General features: G+C 38.4%; 1 protein-coding gene across 2 annotated transcripts in view; it reads right to left on the bottom strand.

The window, feature by feature from the left end:
• The window catches only part of CDH13 (cadherin 13), a 434,027-nt gene that overhangs the window by 240,413 nt on the left and 176,524 nt on the right, over positions 1 to 17,090 (bottom strand). For both annotated transcript variants that reach the window (XM_039721144.1, XM_039721143.1), the window contains exon 4: positions 9,210 to 9,326. In XM_039721144.1, coding sequence (XP_039577078.1) covers positions 9,210 to 9,326 — 117 coding nt within the window. The remainder of the gene's footprint in view (positions 1 to 9,209; positions 9,327 to 17,090) is intronic.

A 17,090-nucleotide genomic window follows, 5' to 3' on the forward strand; every position in this document is an offset into this window, starting at 1 on the left:
AAGTTGATTCCTTGTGTTTTCCTATTTACACACTTTCATGGTGCTCTGCACTGCCCATTTTGCTGTATGAAATTCATACAGATCCTTACAGCTTTTCTTTTACATAATTAGCAAGTTGCCCACTGCAGACTTTGCCCTTTCCATGTGTCTGATTTAATCATTATTCCAACCCTACAACAGCTTCTTCAGGGCTTCTTTGTCAAGTAGAAAAGGATCTGTTGGGGAAAGGCTGTTTTGCTAAACATTTGATTCCTTGGTCTAATCTCCTGAAAAAGATAACATTTAACTAATCCAATTTAACCCTTTTGGCTACTTTTGACCAATTTGATTAAAAACATCCAGTATGCAAAGTTCCTAGAAGTTCCACAAAAATTGGAGCAATGCAGACTGATAAGACCTTTTGGCACCTGCAGAGACAGAAAGGAAGAATTTCCATTTTTCACATGTATATTCATTGCCTGATCAGGTCAGCTGCAGCTCCAGGATTTGCTCCCTCTTATCCCAGTTTGAAATATCAGGAGGCAGAAAATAACCCCAGTGGTGTTGAGGGGATTATTTAGGGTCATTGTGCTCAAAGTGCTGTCATTGATAAGAGCACCTGGGTTTGTTGCAGGGAACTTTTATTTATAGGAAAGCAGCTTTCATCACTTCTATTATCATTAAATACTTGTAATGTATTGTAAATCAGGCTTGAACATGAATTCTATTAAATTAATTTAGTCCCTGAATTCAAGTTGTAGCTAAGCTCAGCTACATCTACACTGCTTTTTTTTTCCAGTTCTAATAAGTAAAAAATATATTAAGACACATGTTATTGGATTATAGGGATCACTACTACTTTCAATTTCTGGACTTCATTGTTGAACAGATTCCTATTATCAAATCCATTCTCAAGCTCAATTGGAAATGTAAGCTTAATAGTTTTGTCCATGCTTTGTAGAAATGAAAAACTTCTGAAGCTGTTTGAATCTTGATGAAAATCCTATTTTCCAAGTGCACTTTAAAAATTTTCCCCAAAAACATATTGAATAAAGTATAACATGATAAGTACACGATCAGCTTAACTCAAACTTCCTCCAAGGGTTCTTTTTTCCCTCTGGAATCTCCCAGGAGGGTTGGCCTTATCAAAATTCCTTTCCCACTTTGATGGGAGAATTTCTGTCAGTGTCAATGTGCTTAGGGTCAGGCAGGGATACAGGAAAGTGAAATAATTTAGTGTGTGCTTACAAGGCTCCATGGCAGTGCTGAGGGATGAGCTCAAGCTTACAAAGACTCGGCTTAAACTGCAGCTCAAGCTAAAGAATGTTACTGAAATAACGCCCTGGCAAAATTGTGCAAATATTTTAACAGTCACTTTAATCCTGAAACAGAATTTGTATAAATATTTATGCCATGTTTTCCACCTGTTCTTCAGGAATGTGTGGCAGATGGAAACATGGCAGGGAAATAAAGTGTGGAAGAGCAGCAATGCAAGGGACATTTTTGGATAGAAAAGCAGGCTTTCCAATGACAGCAAGAAGAACCCACAGCAGCAATTTATAGATTAAAATGTGAGAAAAACACCTACAAAGTCAACAGAACTGACCAAAAGTGAGTTGATGAGAGTCTGAAGATTTTGTACAAGCCTGTAGTCAATTGTTGCTGTGCGTTTCTGAAATGTGTGCATATACAAACATATATCATGTATATATAAATACAGCATGGAGGGTCTGAGTCCTGTATTTAAACCCCAAAAATGTAAAATCCAATATTTACCATATATGTACAAATATGTACATTCCAATAAATACTATGACTTCATAAAGAGCCTGAGAAAATTTAAGGAATATCGTGGACAAACCAAAAATCCACTCTCTTGCTAAGTTAAACGCAGAATGTTTATCCCAAAAAGTACAGTTCTCTGAATTCTTCATTTGCCTTTGTTTAAGCAAAGTTTCAGTGGAAGAAAGTGATTTTTCTTTTTGTGAGTAATTCCAGAGAAAGTAGAGTGGTCAAACTGAATTCTTCTTTTCCAAACACAAGCAAAAGGAAATTGCTTAATATGTGGGATTTTTGTAATTGAAAGTTTTAGGTCAACAGTGGAACACTGATTAAAATGAAATAATTTACATTTTTATGTATTTGACTGGAAAGAAAAATAGGCCAATAGAGAAGAATGACATTAACTTCAAAATTAGGTGTTGCAGAAACCTTTTCCAGCCTCGACATTCCATGATTCTGCCCTATAGACCATACCTCACTTATTCCATTTCTGAATTCAGCCAAGAGGGTTGCACAGCAAGTGATAAAGATGATAAACCAGAAAGGTTAAAAAAATGTGCTTTTAGAGGGCAGCTGGAAAAGAGCACCAGATGTTTTGGAAATGAGAAGGGAAAATGTTTCCTGAATTAAAACACAGCTGTCATTATGGATAATGGCATCATACTCCTTTATTCACCCTATTGATCTGTTGCTGTACATCACCCTAAAATGCAAGGGAGAAAAAACCAGGAATCATCCATGTAGGGTAAAAGCAAGGGCAAAACACAAAAAGGTTAAAATTCTCTTCAATTAATCACTGAAGAGAATCAGCAGTTAGGGAGAAGGAAGAAAATTACTGTTGTTCCCTGAGTGACAGCTATTTACTCCACCTTACAGAGGAGCCATATATAATACATATAATTTTTCCTTCTGGAAATGCTCTGCCAGCCATCTTTACTTAATACCATTTTAACAAGCCACAGCTGGTAATATCAAATTTGTCGCCAGACCAGGCTGCAAAATGCCTTTATTAAAGTCTTTCATTAATGAAAGCACCAAGGTTGACAGTATGACAGTATCTAGTTTGTAAATTGGCAGGGATAAGTTAATTTTGTTCCTAAAATGTCATTCATTCGGATATTGCTTTATATTGTATTATAAACTTGCTAACAATTGACTGTATAACAAGAAACCAGAGGAATTATTTGGAATGGAACAGGAAAACAATCATGTTTGAAGCAGTATGAATCAGTTCACAGCTACCAAATAAATATCTTAATTGATTTAAAGGAAGCTCTGTTGTTGTGTTCTCTCCCCTGACTTTGATATTATGCAGTTTTTATGTTTTTACTGGTAACATATTAACACATCACTCCACCAAATAAAGCTGGGTAAGGCTGTTGCATCTCTCATCCCACTTAAGATAAAGTGTTACTCTGAGTAGATTTGTAGGAAGAAACTTTACAAATTAAGGGACTAAGCAAACAGAAATCCTGGATCCAAATGTCCTGTTTCACCAATCCAAGATTACAGAATTAGACTCTAGGTCTTGTTAATTTGAAAATTTGGCCCTGCTAAGAATGCAGAGACCCAGTTTTTGCTCAAAACTGTATATTCAATAAGAAAATAGATTCTAGAAACTGGACAGGCTGAGCGAGTATTCCAAACTGAATTCAAACAAGACAGAAAGTCAAGGTGGAAAACAACAACTTCCCCTCAGTCAGCTCAGGATACAGGATCATTTTGGAAGACTGTAAAGATGAAAGTTAAGAAAAAATCAGTCTGGTTCCATGAAAAACACATGAGAATGGGGTTAGGGAATGATAATTCTTATTCTCCATCCCTATTCATTAGATGAAATAGCTGTTATGTCTGAAAATAATCCAAACATTTTAAACTTGAGCCTACAATTAAGTTACTGTGCCAATGACAAATTACTTGCCGGGGTTTTATTTCATCTTAGTTACTTTCCATAGGCAATTTACTGGCAGGGACAGACTTTTTTCTCACCTCTATCCTAATTTGCAACACAGTTTAAAATTATCAACTTCTGAAATCAAAGTTAGCACAAGCAGTGTGGCAGTTAAACTGCACCATACTTTGCTGAACAGCTTTAGAGCAGAAAATCTCTTCTGTTTGCTGCCTTCCTTCAGGTCATTAACATGATTTATTAGGAAGCAGGAAATTAGGTACTGGATATATCAATATTGTTCAGAAAATTCGATTCCATCATTGCCATATAACTGCTTTATCTCCAACAATCTTGTAACCATAGTAACTAGATTAGAAAGTATTCCCCAAATGTTTTAAAATTCTTTTATTCTTATTAGCAACATCAAACACTGAAAAATAATAGTAAATTATTGCTTTCCAGTTTTCCAAGGCATTTGCAACTTGTGTGTTTCTTCTGAAAGTCTTAAGTAAACAGGTCTATTTTAACAAATTTTTTTCCAATAAAATTCTATTAGCTGAGAGAAAACAGATGTATTCTGTTGGAATTGTTTATCTGACTGTCAGTATTCTTTAAAAAGGGAGGGCTGAAGAGACACCTCTCAGACAAACAGACAAATCTGAAGTGCTGTTTTCACTTAATAATTTGTTAGGACATCAAATACCTATCCTTTAATGAGAATTAATATGCTGTACCTTAATAATTCATGGACCTGCAATGAAAGCCCTTTCATTTAATGGAGTGCTGCTCCTTTCATTGCTGGGGTAGGTTGGTGCTTTTCCCTGAAGGTCACGAGTGTGCCATTCCTCCATGCAAGCCACGAATTTAATCAGATGTTAAACCCTGGCACCTGCAGCCACCCATTCAGGCCCAGCTCAGAAGGGTTTTACACATTTTCAGGAACACCAGAATAGCAGGAAAACTGGAGGTGTTTGTTCTGTCAGGATCAGAAGCAGCTGTATTATGCAACTGTGATCACATATTTATCAAATATTTTGTTCCCTCCTCAGTACTGATGGTGGAAATTAATTCCTCTTCTCTGGGTACCAGAAACGTTTCTTTTAATCTTATGCCAAAATTTATATCCATTAGTTATTACACCAGTGTATTCCTTTCATTTAAATCATCTGGATTTACAGAAAATGCTCGTGCTAGGCAGAGCAAATTGAGCTCATATATATTTCTGCCCAATCTTACCATACCTGGACTATAACTTGATTTTTTCTCTAAACCCAATCTTTGTTTCTTGATGGATTTCAAAGAGTTTTATTTATTGCCTAAGTGCTATTCATAAATAACACCCCTTTCCACCTCTTCACTTTTCTGCCTTGTTTGCTTCTTGTTTGTTTATCCTCATCTGTGGATCTGCCTTTCCCAAGTGGAATTGTAGACACACTTTAGCAGAATGCTCTCCTTATATGCCATCAGACTTATTCAAGGAATCAGAATTCCTTGTCTCTCTGTAATTCCAACTTCTCCCTGAAAAAGTTCCTCATTTACTCCTGCAGCTGTCACCAAAATATTCTTGTCTTCTGGACAAGTCAAAATTCTTGTTGATGAGCATTTCTGACCATGCTCTGGCACAGCACAACCACAACCATTGCATTTGATGTGGTGATGATTTGAAAACAAACAATGGGATATTAAAAAAATTGGTCTTTAAAAATCCAATCAATGTTTCCTGTAGACCCCATGTCTAGTTCCATTATGAGAAATACATTCTTTTGCTTCCACATCATCTTTAGTAACTGAAACAAAGAGCCAGGCCCATAGCTGGGATTCAGACCTTTCCCAGCCAAGCAGCTGATCAGCAGTCACACAGATCCCTCTCGTGGTGTTGGAAAGGTTTTGGGGTTTCTGCACATCATTCTCTTCTCTGTGAGCACACACCATTATCCTCCAGGCTTGGACATCCATCCTTGCCAGGTCCTTTCCTCCTCCACTTCTCTTTAGACTCCTCTCATTTTCTGCTTAATTTTCCAGTGATACCAAAAAACTTCTTAATTCAGCTTTTTTTCAGTGTTGCTCCTCCCTTGTGTTTCTCATGCCTTCCTCTAACCTACAAACCTTCTCTCTGGGTTCTCTTCCCAGGCTGGGAGATCATGATCATCTCTTTTGACATTTCAAATTTTTTTGCCTGAAGTTTGACATTTTTTTACAGCTGCTTCTTTAGTCCATTAAAATTCTCTTCCATGAAGCATGCAATTTATTGTATAAAAATAGTATAGCCACTCAAAAATATCAGCTTGCAGCAGCTTTTTACATCCAGTTTTCTTCAGCTTCTTCCCTTTTTCAAGTGTTTTTCTACTGCTGCTTTAGCAGACAAGATGCATTTGCTCTTGCCTTAAATTCACATCTCAGAGGAGAAAAAAAACCACTTCCTCATAGATCCTAAAGATTTTTTATCCTCTTTGCAAGGCTGGACCACTTCTAGTCTTGAGCTTTTGTTGGGGTCTGTCCTGCCATGTAACTGCAGGTAACATCCAGATCAGGGGCAGGAAGGATAGAAAACTGCTGATCCAAAGTACCTGATCCAACCCCACATCCACTCCAAAAGACAAAACAGACAAATAACACAAAAAATCTTATGGGGAAAAAAATTAATTGATTTTGATTTATTCAATAATTTCCTGCAAAGACTTCTGTGTACCTCTCTCTGTGTTCTGCCCTTCACTGAGCATGAAATGTCCTGCCTTTCTGATCCAAAATACCTGATCCAACCCCACACCCCCTCCAAAAGATAAAACAGACAAATAACAATGCAAAAAATCTTATGGGTGGGGGGAAAAAAATTATTTTGATTTATTCAATAATTTCCTACAAAGACTCCTGTGTACCTCTCTCTGTGTTCTGCCCTTCACTGAGCATGAAATGTCCTGCCAATTTTCACCAGGCCACTCATGGCTTCCAGATTTTACCTGCCAGCAATTGCAATGCTCATTCTTATGCAGGACAACTCCTTTAAACTGAAGATAGAATCCTTGATTCACCATTCCTCCATCAATAACATGAAGAGCAAATCCTCTGAGCCTGGATAAACACAGTCTCACTTTGCAGGTGTCCTTCTCTTCTGATTCTGATGTGTGGAAAAAGATCTGGGACTTGTTGAGCATCTCCACAATTCCCTTTGTGTTCCTTGGGGTCTGCATTAGTGTGAGGATTAAACTTCAAAAAGCACCATCAGTTAAAGGGTGCCATTGTTTTGTAGATGCACAGAACCACCACTCTAAGTTAGTCTTGGAAAACATTTCCATGGTGTAGTGGAGAATAACCTGCCAGTGGAAGTACAAAATAATCCTGCATCCCACTGCTTTGTGTTTCATTTGCCTTCATGTGGACAAATAAACCGGAAAAGCAGCATATGGAGACAGACTAAAAATTGAATATCATGTCCCAGTGCTCTATCAGCAAGGGCTAAACAAAACACATCAATAACAGTCAAGAGTTGTAGCCTGGGCCATCTGGTCACAAAGGCCCACATTGCCAAGGTTGTATTAAAATGTTTTAATCTCAGGGTTCTCCCTCAGGCACGAAGCATGATATGCAAAATCTTAAATCCTGCTAAAAGGTGAGACTTCTCCACCTACAAACACAGCAGGCCTAGGATAGTTATTTAATTAAGAGCTACCCTAGTGAAGGGTGTGGAAATGGCAAGGCAATAATCCAACTCCTGAGTGGGGATGCTGGAAAGCCAGTAACAGCACAGAGAACAGGTTTGACACATGTACTTCCTTGTTAACCTAAATACTAATTGAAATTTTTGTAATTAATTTGAACAAAACACTGTTATCACTTGTCCAGTGCAGTATCTCCTTCCTGATATACTTATAAAAAACTTCATGAAGGAAATCCTCGAAAATTCCTATTTTTTTTTCCCTTATGGTGTGTTTCCTAACTGTGAAATAAAACCCAATTAATTGTTCTCCCCCTGCTCTCCTCTTTCCACACACCTGCCCTGCTCCCCACTAAGTGCTAATCAACATTTCACCTGTTGGCTGCTGCAATCACTTCCAAACAACCTTGTGCAGTTCCAGCCAGCACAGCATGGGGTGGAGAGCAAGAGGAAATCAGAACAAATTAATAAACTATGCTGGTAATTTGCTAAAGCAGGGGAAAGTAAGGGAAAGTAAGAAAAGGGAAAATAACACACTGGAAGCCTGACTTCCTTGTGAACACCCAGACAGGATCACATGGTGGTGCCACACAGAACAAGTCAAAAATCTGAAATTATCCTTATCATCCATTCCATGCAGTCAGAAAACTCCACGTTCTTTCTCATTTTTGAAACTCTGTTATAACATGCAAATCACTCATTCTCTGGATGCTTTGCCTCTTCCTCAAAACACCATAGAAACCACATTAATCTGCAACGTCCTTGTGCAGGGATTACAGCAGAGCAGAGATGGCAAAGGTTTTTATTCCTGAGGTTCAGGAAAAACCAACGCCCAGCAGGAGCTGTGATCCATCAGTCCATGTGGTGCCCTGAGAGACCTCTGAAGATGAGCCCCAAAAGATTTTGGAAGAGGAAATAAACACATTCCTCACTCTTTACAGAAGTGAGCAACTAAGTGATTTTTTAAAAATTCATGAAGCTATGGAAAGTTACGATAAATATCTAAATGTAAGGGAGGGAGATGAGCTTGTGCAGGATCTGAAGCAGGTACAGGAACCAGAACTCTGAGTTATTACAGATATTCATTACAGTTAGCAAGGCCTCGCAGCCTATCCTGTGAAGACCTGTGACAAGTCAAAAAGACCTGAAATAACTCCTTTTCAGCATTGATTTTGACTGAATTTCTTCCCTACAATCAGTAGATGTGTCTTCAAACCTTTTTATTTATGCTTTGTTCAGCATTCAGTTGCAAATTACCACAGTTGACCTAGAATATGCCATTCCACTCTCTTAAACACCTCTAAAACTTTTGTCTCCCCTGACATATGCATAATCTCTGTTTCTGTTTGCAATACACTCCAGCCAAATTAATCATCTGGATACCTAAATTGGAGCTATGCTGAAAAAAACCATAAAGGATTGTAAAAATTATGACATCTCCAAGTATTTCAAGGTGCTGATCATTTGCAACTCCTATAATTTAAACATTAGCTGAGGACAGGTTTCTCAGGGCTTTGAAAAACAGCCTGCCAGATGCTCTCACATTTCTGTCTTTGTGCATCCTCTAAGGCGCTGGTGATGCTTGAGAAGCACTTCAGGAACAGGAACAAACCAGGATGACAGGATGCCAGGAAAACATTGCAGTACAAACAGGGCCTGGTTTGTCTCCTTGTGCCTGAGGAGCCCAGAACTCCCATCTTAAACTCCCCATAAAAAAATTCTTAATGAAGGAAATTCTGCAGAGATACTCAGGCTGCCTGAGATCCAAAAATTCACAACAGAAGGGATGGAAGAGGGTAGGAAGAAACCTGGAATATTACTACCAATGTGAGAGGCACTTCAAAACTATAGGAGTAACAGATCAATTACTTAATATCAACATCTTATCCAGTTTTGTTGACTTACCTTGCCAACTAATCTGGGGAATGGAGGTCTTTGATTTTCAGGAATTAATATTGGAGTTGCCAAAATAGCCCTTTTTTGTCTTGGAATTCCAAGGTTGCCTTCTAGTTTTAAGATTTCCTGAAGAAGAAAAATATCAATTAGTAAAATTTCTAGATATTCAGTTGTTATTCCCTTTCCCTGCACCTTTAGGCAAAATTGCCATGAACCACCAGATTTTAAGTTTAGTGTTATATATTTTCCAGCAATTAGTGATAACATATAAAAGCATGCATTTCATCTTTCAGGTTACTGCACTTTTTTCAGTGGCAGTAGACAGTCCATATTGATTTTGTACTCATGTAAACAAGTTATAAACCTAAATAGCTACTAAACTGATAGCTGATTAAATCATAAACCTTCAGCAAGGTCTGATTTACCTCAAATACTTGCACAAGACCAGTCAAAAGACACAACTGGAATGTTTTTAGAGAATTTTCTCTAAAGATATATATGATGATATTTCTGACATAGATGAGGATAGACATCATCTACACTCAGTCACTTCTCAGCCCAGGCTTTCAATCAAACTGAACAAAGTGAATTTGCAAACAGAGTCCACGGGTAATGAACACTCAATAAACATCAAAAGCTTATAACTTCAAATTAGACACCAAAGCCCAGATGTAACTTAAAATATGAGCAGGTTGTTGGTGTGGATGTTTTGTGTTGGGGTTTTCTTTCTTTTAGAGAAAGCTTCATGCTATGCTCTCAGAAAGAACAAAAATAAAAGTAGTTTCTACACAGGACTTATTTTTCTGCTGCATTTTCTGGAGCCTTTCTTTCTATCTGAGCTTCAGGAAGGTCAGCATGTTATGAGCTACAGCGAACTCTCCACAGTGGCCTCTGACCCCTGGAAAACTCTGCCCACCACTCCTTTGCTTCCTCTTCCCTTCTGCTCTCTGATCTGCTCAGTGCTCTCCCTGCAGGAGCTGCAGCTTCCCAGAGACCACTCTCCTTCCTTTGCTTCCTCCCACAGCCTCTGCAACTCTCTTCACCAAGCACAGTTACTACCAAGGTCAAAAAAAGCATCTCCCTATCTCCCAAAGCTCTACCTTGATCCTTTTTTGGAAGAGAAAAAAGCAACAAAAAACCCCACAAAACAAACAAACACCCACAAACAAATGAAACAGAACAAAACAAACCAACCAAAAACCTAACAACAACAAAATAGTCTAGATTTGTAATGCATTGGGAACTGTGGAACTGAAAAATATTTCAATTGCTACTTTTTGTTCAGGTTGTCATGACAGTTTTATAAAAAAAATCACTGTTTGAATTAAATGTCTCATTCCAGTAAGGCAATTATATCCTACAGATAACACTTTTCTCTCTTAACGAACAAACTCCAAACCCCAAAGTTTTCAGCCATTTCTGGAATCCATATTGTTGTTTTAACTGATTCTTCATTACACAATGAAACTTCCATCCCTAGGCTGTGTTTTCATAAAATGTCAAAGCTGAATGAGTTTTTTTTGGTGGCACAATCTGGATCCATCAGCCAAGTTCTCCACAGGCTGCTCCTGCCTCCATCTGTGCCAACGCCTCCTATCTAACGAGTCTCTCACCATAAAACTCTGCCCTACCTCTGCTGGCCTTAGCATCATTTCTCAAATTTGACAACAAGGAGCAAGGGAAACTCAAGTTTTCACCAGTCTGCTTTAGTCATGATAAAGTCAAAGAGCAGTGGGAACCACACAGAGAATCCCTTCTCACAATGCTGTCGATTTTCATAACATTTTGAGGCTCCCCCTGGTAGAGTTCCCAGCTCTCCCAAAGGCTTTGCCATTTCTCTCTAATCTTTCAGTCTGAAGGCCACTCAGGTCCCTGTTTTTGTCTTTCAACTCCTTTCCCAAGAGTTTTCCTTAATAAAAATTCATGAGAAAGTTCAAGATAAAAACAGTCGAAGTGTCAAATGAAAAGAGCTGAATCCTGTCCAAAGGCAAATGCAGAGAGCAGTAAAGCTTTCAAAATCACTTCCACTGTAAACACAGAGGGGCTGGCACGTGTCTGAGATGATCCTGAGGAGCAAGAGGATGGCCACAAGGAAACCCCAGCTCTTTAGCTCAGCAGGAACAACATTTATCTGATCACACCTTTCAGTCCTGCTCCTGCTCTCGTGGTTTCCTTCAGCTCAGGGAGATGTAGGGATTTGAACGAGACAAATCCAAATGTCTTGTTCATTTGTAAATATTCCCAGGTCTTTGCAAATGAACAAGACATTCAGATTTGTTCACCTTTGTATCATGGAAAGGTTTGGGTAGAAAGGGACCTTTGAAAGCCATCTGGTCCCACCTGTAATAAGCGGGGACAGCTTCCACCAGATCACTTTTCTCATTGTCCCATCCAACCTGAATGTGTCACATTTCTTTCTGTGATAGTTTGAACAGGAAAAGCAATTTCCATATTGTTCAAAATCTAGGGCTCACAATTTTGGCAGCCATAGACCCATAAGCAGTTAGCTCATCACTTGCCCATGACAGGCTATCCTTACACTTCTCAAACGTTCTCAAATGGAAGAAAAACACAAATTATATTCAGTGAGTAATTAATATAAAGTAAAGTTCTAAAGGAAAGCAGTAGGATGGTGAGACTTAAGGCCTTTAAGTCCAGATTTCAAAGTAGAACTTCAGACCAAAAAAAGAAAAAGAATTACTGTCTTTTGTTTCTAACACAATTATTCTGTTTCATGGAGAAAGAGGTTCTGCAGATTAAACACAGAAATGTAAATACTTCTCTGAGTATGTTTCATATTCTTCAAATCTAACTGTGTTTTTCTAAATAGTGATTTCTTTGTGATGATTTCTTTCTTATCATCCCCTGGTGTCTAACAGCAATGACTGATTAAATGAGTGGCCAAAAGCACCACTGGGGAATGCAGGTAAGCAGAGGAGAAGAAAAGGTCAAGAGTACTTCACCAACACATTGAATAATTGACTGGTGTTTGTGGTTATCATGATTTCCACATTTGTAAAGAACTAAGAAAAAAGGAAAAACATTTTGCTCAGTGCCAAGCAGCTGCAACTGCAGGTTTGATCCTCAGTCAGTGTCAAAGAAGGAACCTGACATTACATGTGCACTTAACACCTGGCTCAACAGCTGATATCTCTCACTCATGGATGGATATATTGTACATATAACAATTCTTACTGGATTCACCTAGTAAATTTCTTGGAGAAGCCCTGATAACTCTCATTTGTGTATGGATATATTGTGTATATAATAATTTTTACTGCATTCACCGAGTTAAATTTTTGGAGAAGAAACTCACAAGGGATATAAAATTACTCCAGGTAGAGTTGGTAATTTTGCTTCAAAAGTTCTTAAAATATCCAGCTGGCATTGTCACAAGAATGGTCTTTTGTACCTTGCCATGAGTGAACCCCACAGGGCTTCTCCATCACCTTTTCTGGACCCAGCTGATCAAAACCACAGTGGCTACAACAACTCCAAATGAGGATTTTTGGCCTGTTCCACCATCACCCAGAGAGATGATGGCTGTGGTCATGTCTGCTTCTCCCACTAGTGCTGCCTTCTGTGAAATACAGGGACATAAAAGTGTCTGTCCACAGACACCCATCCACAGGCACAATTTAAATTAGATACAATATCATGAATACATGACTACCTAAAACAAAATGCACCAAAACCAACAATTCAATCTTTTTGATTGTTTTTGGTGGGTTTTCTAAACAAAAATGGTAGGAGAGAAATCCTATCAGGTTCACTTTTTTTACTGCTTAACTACAATTTCATAATTGTATTTCACTTGGTCAGTAAAATATACTTCTCAAGGTCAGTGGATTATGATCAGAATCCAACTATTACTTCACTGCCACCATTTCATAACCAACTTTTACACCCTCATTTTGACTTCCCTAATTTCCCCTTCTAGGCATAGAATCAGCTCAGCCATAGTTTAGCTGATTCACTGGCAATAAAATTTGATTTTCTGTTCCCAATAAAAAAGCACCAAACACAGGCTCCTCATTTTTCCAGCATTTTGGCTAAACTTGAATTGAGAGATGCCAGCCTGCCCAAACTACAACACCACAAAATCTGGAATTTCCCTGCATCCCTCAAGAACTCTCCTCCTTGTTTTGTTTTTCTTTCTTTTTACCAGGCTTTCTTGCAGTCCTTGAACATTTGAATGAATGGCCTGGTCACTCTCCAGCAGCACAAACCATTACTCTTGGCAAAGAAAATTTCATTAGAACTTGTCATGGGAATAGGGTGGCTGAATTCTGGTATCGATTTGTCACAATAAGGGTTGGAAACACTGCTGGAGTGGCAATCTGTAATCCACTGTGGTGACCAGAAAAGTGCTTGAGTTTCTTGTCATTTAGTTGGTCTTATATACTAAGGTTGATGGTATAAAATGGGGTCAACCCTAAATACAAAAAATAAAATTAATTAGATGCTTGTTGCAAGCAAAGTTCACCTGAAATAGGGAATGGGGTGTGGTAATCTGAGGTATATTGGTTTTCCTACAAAATAACATCACAAAAATGCTGAAAAACTAGAACTATTTGCAGGGGAACTTAATGAATAATTTTTATATAATTCTCAGTTGGAATTTTAAATCATGCTGCAGTACTTAATTCCTTTATGTGTGTTATTTCTATCATCAGAATATTGTTATCATCAGCAGTATTGAAGTTAATTATTTCTAAAATATATGCCTAAACCAGAAAAATATTTTCACATGTTGGTAGTAATATTAAAAAAATCTCAGAAATGTGCTGGAACTTTAAGTTAATGAACAACTGTTAAACAAATAATGAACTCAGTGAATAAATTTAAGAAATTTAAAGGTCAGTGGCATTCACACAAACATCTGCTCAAAAGCAGTCTGTCCTCAATGCCCATAAATATCACCCTAAAAATCACTTTGTGTGCTTGGGAAGAACAAACCCAGCTAAAATGCAGCTGGCTGAGTGGAATAGTGTATTTCAGAGAAAAACATCTTCCAAGGTAGTGATGCATGGCCAGATACAACATCTAATGGAAATTGCTGGTGAAACTTGATTTAATTACTCTGGGTGTTCCTTCTCCTATAATTGTTCCATAAGTGGAGAGGCAGAGCCTCACACTGCCCATTTCTGATATATCCATTAACTGCAGGGACACCTGGAGATCTCAGCCCTCAGCTTTGCTCCTGGGCCCTCCACCTGCCTGGGCCAGGGGTATTTTATAGGCTGGAGGCTCCTGTTATCTTTAGAGGAGTCAAAAACATAAGAGAAAAAAGTTATTCTGCTTCAAACCATTTGGTAATGTGTAAATCAGAACCATTTTTAATAACAATATATTCTAGAGTGTTTTTGATACATGGGTGACAAAACTATGGTGGAGACATATCTGAATGTGAAATAATTCATTCCATTATTGCCCTGGACTTCTGCAGTATCTTTTTTGATGTAAAAGTTCTATATCTATTGAAGTATAAGTTTCATTTATCTACACACCTGCCTTATTCTGCGACAGGGAAAAGTTTTTCTGAGATGAAAACAAAGTACTACTAACTTTGCCTTAGCCATGGGATTTACCTGCATTGAGAATAATACATTCTTCTTTTAAATTAACATTTCAGGCTTTTTTTTTGTCATCATTTAGAGAATGTTATTCTCATTTTGAAGCATATGTGAATCACCCCCTCTTACAGGAAAGCTCATATTGGTTCAACATTGCTCATTAAATATAATGAGGTGTCCCTTATACACAAACAACCAAATATGCTCTGACTGCCTCATCTGTCAAACACAACTGAAACACAGGCTTGAGGAGAAAGACAATGGCTGACCTTATGGCTCTGTCTTCACCAGGATACATTAGCAGCACATCACTTATCATGGGTAAAAATACCCTTTTCTCCATCCCTGCTGTGCTTACACTTGTAGGAAAGCAAATAAAACCAGGCTGCTTTTGCAGCACACCAGAAGAAATGAAAAATTCCTAAAGATGTCCCAGAACCTTCAGCACCTCAAATAAATGTAAATGAGATAAGAAAAGCATTTTTTGTACCATTGCCTAGGTACAAGAGCCTTGAGAAAAGTGTGCTGTAATAAAAATTTACATTAAAAATAGGGCATTTTGGTTTGGTTTTTCTTTCACTTAATGAAATCATCTACTTTTGGGTGAGATATCAAATTTCTAGTGAAAATAGAAATACAGTGGAGAGCTGAAGCAAACAAAATCTTTCAAAAATCTGATTCTTTTGAGACTTAACCAAAGCCATATGTAAAATACATTGCACAGCATGGACACAAGGTCTTAACTTCCTACTATTAATATTCCTACTCTCAATATTTCACTGAGTGGACTCTGCTCACATTGGAGGAACTCAAAATTCAAGAGTAATTTTAGCACTCAAAAAGGAGAAAGAACACATAGAACACAAATCTCAGTTCTAGGGCTGATAGATGAGTTAAAGCTGAGTTTTTGGTGGGGCAATAACCTACATGAAACCACAAAATCTGTAGATGAGTGGCACATAAATGACAACTCCAAATGTGGAATAACACAAGAAGTCATGAACAAAGAGCTCCACTTATCCCTCCTGGGATATAAGGACAAATTCTAATAAATAAAGTTTATTTCTTATGTGAAATAAATATTATTCATAGCAGAAGTTGTTTCACCTTGGAAAACCAGCTCTCTATGTCTTGCTGCAGGGCAGCCAGCTGTGAGAGTGTGCAGAAAATTAACACATTTTATACTCTTATTCTGGGCTCAAATGCTATGGAATTCACTGCATTATAACAGTGCTGCACAAAGGCAATTCCATGATACCCTAACGAAAAAGAGTGCATGTTAAAGCCATATGTGATGTTAAATGATGCAGCAGCTGCACTCCCAGACCTCTGCCTGAATGGACACACAAGCCACATTTCTTCCCCTGTATTTTGGACACCTGACCTGTGCAGGTGCATCAGCTGGGCACCTCCAGGTGAATCCTGCTCTTTGCACAGCATTAATCACGTGGAGAACACCCAGCTATGGATCAATTCCAATTTTCCTTATGCTGAAAAACCAAAAAACCCACATTTGTTAAGAGTGTGAGAAGTCTGTTTCTAGTTGGAGCAATCCAGGTGAGTTAGGGAGGACACCCAGCTATGGATCAATTCCCATCTACCTTATGCTGAAAAACCAAAAAAAAGACCACATTTGTTAAGAGTGTGAGAAGTCTGTTTCTAGTTGGAGCAATCCAGGTGAGTTTATCTGGGAGGGACTTTCAATAATTCCCATTAGAACTGGTACTCTTTTGCATGTATAATATTTCAGTCATGTGCCTCACAACTGCCTCCCTCCTTTCCTGCTCTACTAACTCCTAGCAAAAATAACTTTGCCCAAGTCTGCAGAGCAGGCTGTGTTGTGTTTAGATCACAATAAAAAGCCTGGGTGTGTTCTCTAAGGCCTGGCTATGCATGCAGGGTGCTCTCCAGAGCTGCATTCCTGAGCTCTCCTGCACAGGAGCTGCCAGGCTGACAAATGAAGCCGTGGTCTGTGATGAAGACAAAATGCCCACTTAGATTCAGGCTCCTCAGTCACCAGGCTGGATTTCAAGTCTGGTTGAAAGAAGAAATGTTAGTGCATTAATTCACTGCTTGGTCCAGCTACTCGGAACAAATTAATTAACGGGCATTAACTGAGTCCAGAAAGCTGAAATCATAGTGTATTAATCCACTTCACAATTTGGGCTCTAGTTTTACTCTTCAACACAAATTAACAAGCAGTAACTGCCTGACAGCAGCAGCTTAACTCTGTTGTGTGGCACAATAAAGAGACAGTGCTGTAGTGTCTTGTGGACAGCTTTTCATTATCACCTGAGTGCTGCTGGGCTTCCTG

Source organism: Passer montanus, unplaced genomic scaffold (assembly GCF_014805655.1).
Source record: "Passer montanus isolate IOZ18808 unplaced genomic scaffold, ASM1480565v1 scaffold45, whole genome shotgun sequence".
Lineage (NCBI taxonomy): Eukaryota > Metazoa > Chordata > Aves > Passeriformes > Passeridae > Passer > Passer montanus.